The sequence below is a fragment of the Crocuta crocuta genome, unplaced genomic scaffold (genome assembly GCF_008692635.1).
Source record: "Crocuta crocuta isolate KB4526 unplaced genomic scaffold, BGI_CrCroc_1.0 scaffold111, whole genome shotgun sequence".
Lineage (NCBI taxonomy): Eukaryota > Metazoa > Chordata > Mammalia > Carnivora > Hyaenidae > Crocuta > Crocuta crocuta.
In genome coordinates, this window is record NW_027527611.1 from 2,053,602 (window position 1) to 2,067,389 (window position 13,788).

Here is a 13,788-nt window from a genome sequence, read left to right on the forward strand (position 1 = left end):
TGGATGGATGGATGGATAGATAGATAGCTGATAGGTAGATGACAGGTAGATGTATATATGGAAATGGGGATGTGTGGATATAGCCATAGATATAGATATACATGATATGGAGCTCGTAACCACAAGCTAGTAGCAATCTAGCTTCCAGGTGAATTCCTACCATCTGTGTGGGCTAAAAGGCATCACTTTCTCATAAATGAAAATTGCTTTTAAAGAAGTAGGAGGCTCCTAGTATTCTAGGCACGTGGTGAGGTCAAATGTGAGAATTNATTTATTTATGAGAGTGAGTGTGTACACATACATGAGCAGGGGAGGGACAGAGAGAGAGGAGAGGAGACAGGAGATCTGAAGCAGGTTCTGCGCTTACAGCACAGAGCCCAGTGCAGGGCTCGAACTCACAGCTTGTGAGATCATGACCTGAGCCCAAGTCAGATGCTTTACTGACTGAACCACCCAGGCGCCCTGAAAGAACAAAGTTTAAAAAGATTATAAAATGAAGGGCACCTGGATGGCTCAGTTAGTTGAGCATCCAACTCCGGTCATGATCTCATGCATGGTTCATGGGTTCAAGCCCTGCATCGGGCTCTGTGCTGACAGCTCAGGGCCTGGAGCTTGCTTCCAATTCTGTGTCTCCCTCTCTCTGTCCCTCTCCCATGTGTGCTCTGTCTCTCAAAAATAAATAAGTGTAAAAAAATTAAAAATGAAAGCAAAGGAAGGTTAAGAGACATGGAAGATAGAGATATTTGCTCAATTTGATTTGATAAGTGGGGAACAAAGAGATAAGACACGGTGAAGGCCTAATCCTCCTATTCAGAACCCCCAGATAAATTCCCAGCAGGGTTAATAAAAGGAAGATCATGCATAGATGCAATATTATGAAAGTTCGAATACCAAATACGGAGTATGATCTTATTATAGTTTCAGACTCGAAGATGATGTGGGAAACCTGGAAGCCGGAAGAACTGGAATAATTTCTTAACAGTATTGAGGGGGGAAATCCCAATCAGTTATTGACCCTGCCCTATAAACTCAGTAAAAATTTCCTTTAGGAATAAATGAGAGTTTGAAATATTTTTTTAAAACCTAAGGTATTTTTGGACAAAACCAAACAAAAGACAATTTAACACCATGGGACTTGTTTTAATCAGTTATTTCTCCATAACAAAGGACCCCCAAACTGAAACACTGTCTGCTAGAGCAAGTCTATTTTATTTTATTATTTTTTTAATGTTTCTTTATTTTGAAAGGAAAGGGCAGAGTACGAGCAGGGGAGGGGCAGAGAGAGAGGGAAACACAGAATCCTAAGTAGGCTCCAGGCTCCGAGCTGTCAGCACAGAGCCCAACACACACCTCAAACCCACAAACTGTGAGAGAATGACCTGAGAATGAGCCGAAGTCAGACGCTTAACCAACTGAGCCACCCAGGTGCCCCTGGAGCAAGTCTATTTATTTTAGACTATGGGTCTACACCTTCACTCTGTTTTAAACTGTGGAGTAGCTTAGCTTCAAGGTCCAGATCTGCAAGCCGACTGACGGTTTAGCTTCATGTTCTTATTCTCACAGGACTCACATGGTTAGGGCTGAAGGGTAGGACGATAACCTCCTTGAACCAGCCTAAACTTTTGCTCGTGTTGTATCTGCTAGTTTCTAGAACGAGTAAGTCGTGGTACATTAATGCAAGGAAAAGCATATGCAGTGGCAATCAGGAAACGAGAGCATCGTGCCTGAATGTGGATGACTCAGAAACAATACTGCGCAAATAGAACGTCTCCTGAGGAGCCATAATGTGTGTGATTCCATTTATATAAATTCAAAAGGGAGGCCACCCATGCAGCTATATCGGAATGCATCCATTTATGGAAACTCTCAAGGAAAGGAAAAGAATCATAACCATGAAAATCAGAATAGCGACTTCATCAGGACTGGAGGGAGGGAAGAGCAGGCATTGATAAGTATTGATAATATGGCCGAGTGATAATACTTTGTTTTCCAATCTGAAAATAATGTTTGTTCATTTTCTGTTGTTTTTAATAGTGTTTTAGATCTCCATGGTTATAGATTTTAATATAGAATAAAAGCCAATTAGAGAAAAATAGTGACTAAGGCAGCCTGTGCCTTCAGTCAGCTTCGAGGGCCAAGTTTGCAAGGTATCACACATGATGTTCACGACGGAGTCAATAAGTTAGTTACTTCCATCTGTTCTGATTAGTTAGCTGAAGGCCAGTGAGTTTAGGTGCTCTGGGTCCCACGGAGCAAGGCTGGGATGTGAGGCGAACCTGAGTTCTCTGAGGATCCCTGATACTCACACTTTTCCTTCAAAGCTGCACGGCTGCACATGCCCCCAGAGAACAGAGAGCGGGTCCTGCACCTCTTTGCACCTCCTAACTTTCATTCAAATTACATGCATCCAGCCAAATGCATGGCAGTGCCCCAGAATCTGCCAAAGCAGACGGGAGACAGGAAATGCACAAATGCAAGCCACACGTCACTACATATGCACCTGGGAGGGTGGACAGCACGGTGGCTTGGCTCTCGGACAATCGCTATTTCCTTTTCTCTGTCTCTCGGGAAACGGGTTCTGTGCCCACACTCCACAAGAAAAGCTAACTTTCTATCGCAGTCCCTTCAGCAGTGAAGAGGCAGAGAGCTCACTATTATAGCTGAAAGTGAAAATGAGATATAAAAAAAACTTTCTTTTAAGTTTTGGATCCTGATGTGTGTCCTCCTAATTTTTAGTAGAACATCAAGTACAAAGCAGTGACAGAAACTGGAGAAAATAGCCAGTACTTTTCAGGCCATTACGTTTCAGTGCAGTGTGGGTGTTAAAATCCTGGGCTGGAATCTGGGTTGGAAAGTATCTCCGTTGAGGGGACTCACACGGGGCTGGTGGCTGCCTGTGTGACGTGAGTTTAGGCGCATCTATGACAACACGTTCTCCGTACGACTTCCTGTCTGGCTGCCCCCAAAAGCCCCCTTACCAGCTTGTGTGGAGATGCTGGCCTCCACTAAACTGACTTGAAATTACTAGTACCTTGGATTTTTTTGACCAAGAATCATAATTTTCAGAGCGTTGTTAAAATTAGGATGACCGTATAATTTATTGTCTGAATGGGAAGTTTTTGAGAGTGAAATGGGATTATTAATAACTTTACCATAAAATGAAGTTACTAATAATTTCACCAAGAAAATAACAGGTATACATGCATGATACCCTGGTTAAAACTGACCTGTATCTTCTCTCGCTGGCTCTCGTTACCATGTGAAATCGGTCATCGTGAGCTGGTGTTGCCTGGAAGACACAGACGGTAACAGAATTTGTCCTATTCTGCCTTAGTCAAGGTTCTTTGAGATTGTTGTAGTTTAATTAAGCATCTTAAATCGCTGCTTATATTTTCATTAAGATATTGTTAAGGAGAACAGCGGAGGAGAACGTGCGTGTGCTTTTTAAGGATAGCATAATGCAACTCCTTAATGTATTCCCTCACTGACTGCATTTTCAACAAACTTTGCTTGTATCTGTTCACAGCAAGCATTATCAGGAGGCATGGTATCGAATACATATCCCTGGGAGCAGAAACTCTTGTCGTACATCCCGGGGGACACGGATGCATCCCGATGCCAGTCGGGAGGGCTCCGCACACAGAGCTGCCTGCCCGGGCGAGTCCGGGGACCCTGCTGCCATCGTCTGACCCGCTGTTGTCTTTCTCTGCAGCGTCCATCGCGTCCACGTGCAATGACCCGGGCATGCCCCAGAACGGCACCCGCTACGGGGACAGCCGAGAGCCGGGGGACACCATCAGCTTCCAGTGTGACCCCGGATACCAGCTCCAGGGGCAGGCTAAGACCACCTGTGTGCAGCTGAACAACCGCTTCTTCTGGCAGCCCGACCCTCCCACGTGCATAGGTATCTCCTCCCGGAGACAGACGCGTCCCGATTCCCGTGCATGCGGCCCCTTCACGCGGCTCCCTGACTGTGTGCGCTCTGCAGAAATCTTTCCCCAGGGTTTCTCACACGCCCTCTGGTTCATGAGACTATATGGAGATTTCACGGTAAACCTGAAAACGTTATTTTATCAGGCAAAATCAAGGAAGTGGGTTATGTAAGGTGTAGTGATTGACATTTATCTAACATGTCCTGTCCTTAACAAATTGTGTAAAAATGCGGATCCATCAAATGACTGTGATTTAAAATTCTGCGTGGCTGGAAAATTCATAACCCTTCCTTAGCTATTCTCATTCAACATAGAAACATGTCCTTCAGCAAAACCTACTCAATAAAAAGTATTTTCTTTTTTTAGATGGTTTTTCCATAATATCAGTATGTTTTAATAGGACCCTGTAAACTAGAAATTATACTGTTTTGGTCAAAATGAAGCTAAAAGGAGAACTGTGTTTTTGAAATTCACTAGAATTTTGTAGTTTGACCTTATCAGAAGGATAACAGTGGGCTTTGCAGATTTCCATTCGCATAACTATTCACAATATTCCACCACAAATATGTTTTTAGGGAAACATATATTTTCCTATAAAATACTAATTACATGTAGATTGCCCCTTCATTCAATCAACTATTTCACCATAAATACCTATTTCATCTTATTTTTGAAAGGAACTCTGCTAAACTTTATTGTTTTAATGAACTGTCACAGTTTAATTTGTACTTCTTTATGATCTGCTTGAAAAATGTAAAATTTAATTAATCTGTGAAGAGAGGAAGTGATCATGAAATGATATGCACATAGTTAATAGGCCATTTTGCATAGGGTGAACTTGAGGGGATTTTGTGATTTAAAGTGATTTTTATTGTCAACGGCACAGCAGCAGATTCTCCGTGGTCCTGGGGGGCTGTGCTACGCAGCTCATAACTTATCACTCAGTACCCACAGGATCCTGAAGATGGACGAGATGTGGTGGGTCTGCTTGTTAGCACGTTCAGCCACTGCGGAGAGCTGCCCTTGTGTACTGGATGCTTCATGCTGTGTCTACATTTCATAACTTCTGTGGGTGCCATTCTGCACTTTATTCCAAGCCGCGTCCTGGAGACTTGCAAGATTTCTGTGTACCTCTTTTTTAAGACAGAGTGATTGCCTATAAATGCAACAAGCATTTAAAACCATCACCCTGGGGCACCTGGATGGCTCAGTCACTTAAGCGTCTGACTTCGGCTCAGGTCATGATCTTGTGGTTCTTGGGTTCAAGCCCCGCATTGGGCTCTATGCTGACAGCTTGGAGCCTGGAGCCGGTTTCAGATTCTGGGTCTCCCTCTCTCTGCCCCTCCCCTGCTCACTCTCTCTCTCTCTCTCTCTCTCTCTCTGAAAAATAAATAGAAAACATTAAATAATTTAAAAAAATCACCCTGTTTTTGAATTGGGAAAGACAGGCCCCCAGTTTGTATGACTTTAACCTCAGGGAGAGCAGTGTGTCTGTCCACTGAATGCTTCGAGATTATTTCCGAGCTGGCATTAATTTAGACATTGGGAAGATGTGACTATCTTCCCAACTAATCGATCATCTTTTGTTAGTTTATATCTTGGTGACATAGTTTTCACCAATGTCCAGATAAGCGAGTTCCCAACAGAGAAAATAGGCAGCATTTCCTCTGCCTTGAGCATTGGCCCCAAGGACAGGCTAAACCCACTTGCAGTGTTGAGTATCAATTATCTTGGCAGCCAGGCCTTCACATGCAGGTATTATGTAACAGGAAAACCGAAAATGTGTCTTTGGGAATAAGTGAATGTTATCTCTTCATTACATTGGAAAAATATATATATATATATTTCACAGACATGAGGCTTGTGTCCTCTCTAAGAAACTTATCTACCGGGGCATCAGCCGATCATGTCTTAGCATGCACATAAATTCTGTTGTGCTGACTTAAAACAGTCCTTTATTTTATTTTTGAGCTTCTTTTCCTCCTTCTTAAAAAATAATACATGTTTAGTTAGGGGGGGAAAAGAGGACCAAAAGCTGTCGTCTTTCTACCTGGAGGCAAATACTGTTAACACAAACATGCACACGTGAGCTTCATAATCAGTTTACCTTTGTCGAGTCTATTTTTAAAATATTTTTAAGTGACGGCGTCCTGCTTATCTTATCACTTGTGCCTTGAGTCACCAGTGCCAAACACAATGAGGGTCTTTTTGTGCTCTGATGTGCTGTGAGCTCTGCATGACCGCGCCGCGGCTGCGCGGGCCCACGCCCGTGGCCAGCTCTGCTCCCCTCTCCCTGTGCCCTCAGAAGGGCTTCAGTCTCCCCCTTCTACAAAGACTGCCAAAACAAACCCTCTCGTTCATCCTCGATCATTTATAAATGATGTATTTCTACAAACGTAAGTGTTCCTAAGGCTTTTAAGACAGTTTTCAAAACTCAGAAGGGTTGCACCAATTTACATTACCAACAGAGCCAGGAGAGAGAGTTTCTTTTCCCCAAAGAAGAAAAAAAAAACCACTGTACATATTCTGTTTTTAAATTTTTTTCAATGTTTATTTATTTTTGAGAGAGGAAGAGAAGAGCACGAGCGGGAGGGGCAGAAAGGGAGACACAGGATCTGAAGCAGGCTCCAGGCTCTGAGCTGTCAGCACAGAGCCCGACGCAGGTGTTAAACTCATGAACCGTGAGATCATGACCTGAGCTGAGGTCAAACACTTAACCGACCGAGCCCCCCAGGCACCCAACTGTACATATTTCTTAGTTATCATAAATTGTTATGGAAAGAAAGTGAAGATTCTTTAATGTTTTAGTAGGCACTTTTATAGTGAGGTTGATTTTTTTTTTTAATATCATGTTCTTGGCCTTTTGAATTTGTTCCTTCCTGAGTGGCCTGCTAATTTCCATTTGCCTTTTGTTATCATTAGTGTTTCCCTCCTGTCTTCATTTCTTTCTCTCTCTTTCCTGAAATCTCTGAGCCTCTCACCTGTTGCCGTGTTGTTCATACTTCCACCATCTCATCTTCCTTGCGGACTGTTTGGGTAGCTCCCTATTTTCACTTCGCAAAGGGCTGCAGTGAATGAGGCGCCTCCTCTTGGAGTTTTCAGTGATTCCCAAGGACTCCTCTCCAGAGTGGGGGACACTCACCACTTTCTAGTTCTGAATGAAGGATCCCTGAGGGTCCCCATAATCTCTCCTTTCTCACATAGGCTGCAATCCCTTTTCTCCAAGTCCAAGTGGTAAAGAGCCCTGCAAAGCAAGAATTTACCCTAAGTTTGCAGAAATGCATTTTGTGTCGCCATCTCGCCCTGATCCACGGGGAGGCTCATTCGAGGCTAGTTGAACGGCGTGAACGCTGAAATGTTCTGAGGCAGAAACATGGATGGGTCTCCTTAGAGCGCCCTGCCCCGCACCAGGAAGGGTGAAGGTGCTGCTACATGCAGTAAGGAGAGGAGCCTAAGGAGTTCGAATAAGGCACCGGGAATTGATACGGACTTGGGGCCTCTGTGTCTATGTCTGTCCTCTCTGGAGTATTTCCTGGAGTGTCCGGTCACATTTTGTACTAAATGCTAATCCTGTCCAAAATATTTTGCAAGCTTTCAACTTAAAACCCAATGAGGCTAAAATGACGATTGTCTGACCCAAAGAGAGAACAAACGCAGCAAGACAGCACCCCTTAACTCCACTGGATGCTCTCCCGTAACCTCATTTAAAGATGCCTCATCCGCCGCGGATGGCTCAGGTCAAGACAGCAATGGCTCTTTGTACCTCATGTCACCCCCAAATTCTGCCTGCCAGCAACACCCTGGTAGCCTGTGCCCTGAATCTGTCATTCTTCATCTTGCAAAGTCTGTGGGCAGTGGAGACTCCTAGACCCTGAGGCCCCTGCTCTCCCCACCTCAGCGCCACCTGCCATCAGCCATGGCCGTGCTTTCCGCTGTTAATGTCCACTCAATTCTGTGAGGGGCAGTGTCCTGGGCGAGCCCATTAGACAGTGTCCCCGCAGAGTTTATTACAGTCAGCCTGTGTGCCGCAGGAAACGTGGGTTTAGCCACTTTTGTGAAAATTCTATCCTGTTACTCTTGAATGTGTATCTGAATTTATTATGATACTAGTGATGCCAGTTAGAGTTTGCCTTTAGTGAGACTGAAATTATAACAGAAAGCACTGGGATTTGTTATATTTCTTCTTATGAAAAATTCAGTTTTCAGGAATGTTACATGAGTATTTAAAGATACAGTCATCACAAAAATTAGAAAGCCGGTACCTTGGCATTATTTACAGTAAAGGTCATTTGTAAGTATGTGTGTGCATATCAGGCTGTTTCTTTTTCTACTTACCTTTTTATTTTTTCTCCTAAATGGATATATGGCCAGTGATGTGAAATAAGATATATAGTTTAGGGAGAACATTATAATTTTATTGGGGTGATTTTTTTTTAAAACAAGTTGGTGAGAAATCACAGTATTTGATATGAAGAACCATACATCTATCTAGTGTATTCATATGTGCATCTAAATGTATACATGTGAATTTTGCACTGTTTTAACACCTTCCACATGATGGAAGATTTAATAGAAATCCTATCTAATAAATGAAACCATCCTAAACATTTTGAAGTTCAGCAATGAAAACTGGCTTGCCTATTAACACATAGAACTTCATAACTACTATCTTCCCAATATAAATGTAAACACAAGTAGTGAAACAGTGAGAGGTGAAAACAAAGTAGATTGATGAGTATCATCTAGAGCACTGCTCTCTGATGTTAACGTACTGAGCACTGTGATTACAGCATATTTTCCAGATTGATGTTCTAGCTCGGTCTGTTCCTGGCTCCGTATTCCCAGGTGTCACTTACACTCTGTGTCACTTTTATCATTTTGAATTGTATCTCCAACCTCACATGTATCAGAGGACTGTGAGAAGCATATGGAATAACAAGAACTCTTTTATTCCACAACTTATTTCCCAAGTACTTGATCCAAAACTGAATGAGGTAGTAGTGTGACTCAAGTGAACAGTGAGTATATCTTCTAGAAGGAGTCAGCAATGACTTCGTAAACCCTACGAAAGGACAGGAGAATGAGCAGGACCATAACATGACATTGGGGGCCATTTCTTTCCCCTTTCCAAGTGTATTTGTAACATGTATTGTTGATTGTAGGAGTGGGGGTGAGTAAAGTCATCTGCTTACTTTAACCGGGTAAAGCCTAAAATTACAGCAAGCAAAGTTTGTCAACAGTTACAAATCCTCCCTAAAGGCGGGTGGGAGATTGAATGAACTTCATGAGCAAGTCCATAAAAGATGGACAGACCCCTTGGGCCTCAAGTTTCTGCCTGGACGATTGTCTAATAACACGATGCACGGCGCGTGTGCTTGATGAATCCTGTGATGTCCTACCTCACCCTGACCGGCACTGTCCCTCTTCTTTGGCAGCTGCATGTGGAGGGAACCTGACTGGCCCAGCGGGTGTGATCCTGTCACCTAACTACCCTCAGCCGTATCCTCCCGGGAAAGAATGCGACTGGAGAATTAAGGTGAATCCAGACTTCGTCATCGCCTTAATATTCAAAAGGTACCGTCTCTCACTGAATCTCTCTTTAGTAGACTTTTAAAGTGTCGCGCCTAAAAATTACCTCACATATCCTTCATAAAGTGCCTGGTTTTACCTTGAGGAGAACCCTAGATGTTATTCGAATAGGCATCACATCGGGTTGCAAAATGACCTAAGTAGAAATACATGTTTTTTTGCTTTTGAGCACTCTTGCTTTTATCAGGACACATGTGACAAAGCAAGACTTACTTTCTTTTTTTTTTTCTTAATATTTTATTTATTTCTGAAAGAGAGTGAGAGAGACAGCGTGAGCAGGAGAGGGTTAGAGAAAGAAGGAGACACAGAATCTGAAGCAGGTTCCAGGCTCTGAGCTGTCAGCACAGAGCCCGACGCAGGGCTTGAACCCACAAACCATGAGATCATGACCTGAGCCAAAGTCAGACGCTTAACTGACTGAGCCACCCAGGTGCCCCAAAGCAAGACTTACTTTCAAATACTATCCTGCATGCAATACGTTCCATGTGAGAAGGCTTAATTTGCAGAATATTCAAGAAAAGTAAAGAAAAAGTGATAGAGATACACTTGGTATGATTTCTCATCGGTGTCTCCTAGTTCTCTAAATGTGTGATAAGGAAATTATCCGAGGTACATCCTGCTGGACATTCCCACACGTAGCCCTGTTACTATTGTTGAAATATCATGGCTTCATAGAACTTTGAAAATGTAAGTTCCTCTAAATGTGGGTGCTGTAAAGTCTGAATTAATAGACATTACCCTTTAAAAAATGATGGCTCACTTACCCCTACTAAACCAGATGATGAAATTTCCAACACAATGGTTATTTTATAAATGTAAATTCTGTAGGCCTATCCTATTATCCATATGTAGAGTACGATCATTGCATTTTGTCCAAATCCCAATATCTTCGTCTTTGCATTTTGATTATGGAACTAAATGAAGGGATATTTTAAAAGGTACCTGGTTCTTGATCTCTTAACTCTTCAGGGCAAAGTGTTCTAATTCTATTTATCTGTCAGTTGAACACGGTTCCTTTTCTGATGTTTACCTCACCAGCCCAGGCGTGGCCGTCATTTTCTTTCACTTTCTCCTCCTGATGGGATCTGAATCCATGTAATTTTAAGCGTCCTCGACTCTAAATGTTAAGTAGTCCTGATAAGGCTTTATGTCTTGAATTGACTCAAGCCGCTATAAATGTACCCAATGATGAACACTCACTATGCCGCGCAGCCATTACACAAAACCACTGAACATTTGCAGCTGTATCTTTGGGAGTCTGTAGGTTTTGTGAATGCTAACTTCTACCAACGCCTTCCTTAAAACCGGGAGACACCTCTGGCACCATGAGATTAAACGTAAATTAACAGTTGAAAGCCTTTTAGAGAACACAGAGCTCGAGACGTAGGAGTTTCCTGTTCCAGTGTGTCACAGTGACTAATTACCAAGGCTCCCACAGTGCTGTCCATTTGATAATACAGAGGACAGTTTGATACAAGAGGTTGTTTTTCCTACTTACTGTACCCACCCCTCTGCATAAAAGGGGAAGCAGAAAATCTCCCAAGTTTTCTTCTGACTTACAGATTCTTACGTCATTAGCGGACCCGTCATCATAGAAAATCACACATCTGTGACTTCTTCTAAGACACGGGCAACATGCGGGAGCCCAGGTGGGAGCGAACCTGAAGCCGTACAACTAGATCCTCACAGTAGCTGGAAGTGGGGAGCCAGAAGGGCCGGGTGGGGGACAAGGATTTCAGCTACGCAGGCAAAGAGGGGCTGTGTTGACACGCGCAGCCCGCATGCACGGTTTAAAGAGAGTCACTAAGGTCAGGTGTGCTTTTGCGGGGCTGGGCAGTGGACAGCAGCTGGCAAGGCCAGCACGAAGGACTAAGCGTGGCAGGACCTGGAACGTTCTCTCCAAGGCCCTTCCTGGTCCTGGGTCGTTGGGAGAGATGACTTATCCCACGTCCCTGTGGACTGGGGAGCCGAAGCTGCACGCTCACTGAGACTCAGACTACATTTGGTTCAAAAGCTGGGCCGTACTTGGCCCTGTTACTGGGGCTCATGGATCATGCAGAATTAAAAATGGATTTTACAAGGGTGCCTGGGTGGCTCAGTCCATCAGGGGTCTGACTTAAGCTCAGGTCATGATCTCACAGTCTGTGAGTTCGAGCCCCTCTGTTATCAGCGCAGAGCCTGCTCTGGATCCTCTGTCCCCCCTCTCTCTCTGCCCCTCCCCCCCTCTAAAAATTTTTTTAAAAAGTTTCACAGATGGAATCATGATGAATTACCAATTTCACTCCAGACTTCAGTGCATGGATTATGGTATAGCCAAAGAGAGAGAGAGAGAGAGAGAGAGAGGTCACAATATATTTTCCTTCTGTGACTCAGTGTATTTCCAGGGATCAAAAATAACCTATAACAATAATTAGCTATACTAATTAATGGCGATTCACTGTCACCAGATTCTAATAACACACTTCTAAAGTATTGCAAAAAAAATTCTTCTTCCAATCAAATCCTTCTTGTTTGATACAATTCCTGTTGACACCTTTATGTCTGGACATGCCTCATCTTTTACTCCGTCGTTGGTCATTTCAAGGGATTTGTCAAGTAAGCAGACTAAGGAATCTTTTCAAGGCTCCTTTCTTGAACATGTCCAGGGACTTCTTGCAGGACCCAGTGTGTGGCACAAACCTGGATGGCACGATGCACGAACGGATGCAGTGTTAATGTCGGCTCCTCAGTGGTGCCCACCCTGGGTCACTTCCTTCAGAACATCAAGGGCAACTTCTGGAGAGAACTTCTGTTCATATTTCATCACTTGGGTCTCCAGATAAACTAGAGCCACTTAACCAAAGTCCACATTAGTGATTGTAAAGATTCCTGACTCACCGACCCTATTGTCCAAATACGCTGCCTTCTGAATGGAGACAGAGTGGAAGCCACTCAGAATGAGTCCTTGCTGAAGACACAAACACCCGATTCTGATGAGAGGAAGAAGTGGAAGGCCAGTCAGAATGCATTACTTGGTACATCTGCCTGATTTGTCGGTTTACTCTGATCTCATCGAGATCTTACCATGCGCACCAGCTTCGGTCTTTTACTTGAGAGTAGGCACGTTTTCAAAGAGCCCAGATCATCATCAGCCTTCTCATCAAAAATGGCAGAGACACAGAGCCACATCCCCCTTGAGAACTTTGGGGATTACCAGGGTATTTAATACTGAGGAGAGAGAGACACAGAAGGGGAGAGAGCAGCGGGCTGGGGGTGGGGCATGGGAAGGAGAAGATTGGGAAAAGTCAGCAATGGAGGAACATGAAATGAAGTGGGTGCCTACCACTCTCCATGCCATCCCAGGGATGACTGACATCAGCTGACTGACCTAAGCAAGTAGAGGTAATTACACTTTTAAAAGTAAAAACAAACGTACAAAAAGAATTAAAAGAAAAAAAAAACCTTTCAGGATAGTCAGCAATATCAAGGATACCTATTTTTTAAAAGTAAAAATTGTCACATGAAAGTCAAATATCAATGAGAATTCCCTTTTGAGCCTCTTTCTTCCAAACCACACGTCATTAGCAGTTTCCTGGGTGCAGGGAAGAAGTACTCTGCCCGTGTTCTTAGGCAGCAGCGCTGTCTTACAGATCTCTTCAAGCTCGGGCCATGTTGAATACAGCAGCCATTATGGAACATACTAACAGTATTTATCATTCGTATTATTCACATTTATTGCTATTTTCACATTTAAATTATTTTCACATGTAACTTTCAAGTCATCCTAATTTTTAAAGTTCCTCTCATGAAAGTAAGTGAACTCACTTGTGCTCGTAGTCTGGAAGAAATATGATATACATTTCGGTGTCTAACCTGAGGAATGTTCTTTCCTTTAGTTTCAACATGGAGCCCAGCTATGATTTCCTACATATCTACGAAGGAGAAGATTCCAACAGACCTCTCCTTGGAAGTTTCCAGGGCTCTCAAGCTCCAGAAAGAATAGAGAGTAGTGGAAATAGTCTTTTTCTGGCCTTTCGGAGTGATGCTTCTGTGGGCTTGTCGGGGTTCGCGATTGAATTTAAAGGTACTGTGATCAGCTTAATGTGTGTGCCCCATAATTTGCATCAAGGTTTGCTCATTGTAAGCACTTATCTCTGATGTCTTGCATGACTGTTTCATACATTAAATGCTCATATAACCTAACGTTCGATCTTTCCAGTGGGGAAGAAAATCCAGAGACACATTTCTACCTTCGCTGAAAGGAAAAAAGAAAAATGAATAATTTCTT

General features: G+C 43.3%; 1 protein-coding gene across 1 annotated transcript in view; it reads left to right on the top strand.

Moving 5' to 3' along the window:
- The window catches only part of CSMD1 (CUB and Sushi multiple domains 1), a 1,564,948-nt gene that overhangs the window by 1,303,331 nt on the left and 247,829 nt on the right, over positions 1–13,788 (top strand). The window contains exons 26-28 of the mRNA XM_077771883.1: positions 3,713–3,904; positions 9,368–9,506; positions 13,397–13,584. Of these exons, the coding sequence (XP_077628009.1) occupies positions 3,713–3,904; positions 9,368–9,506; positions 13,397–13,584 (519 nt within the window). The remainder of the gene's footprint in view (positions 1–3,712; positions 3,905–9,367; positions 9,507–13,396; positions 13,585–13,788) is intronic.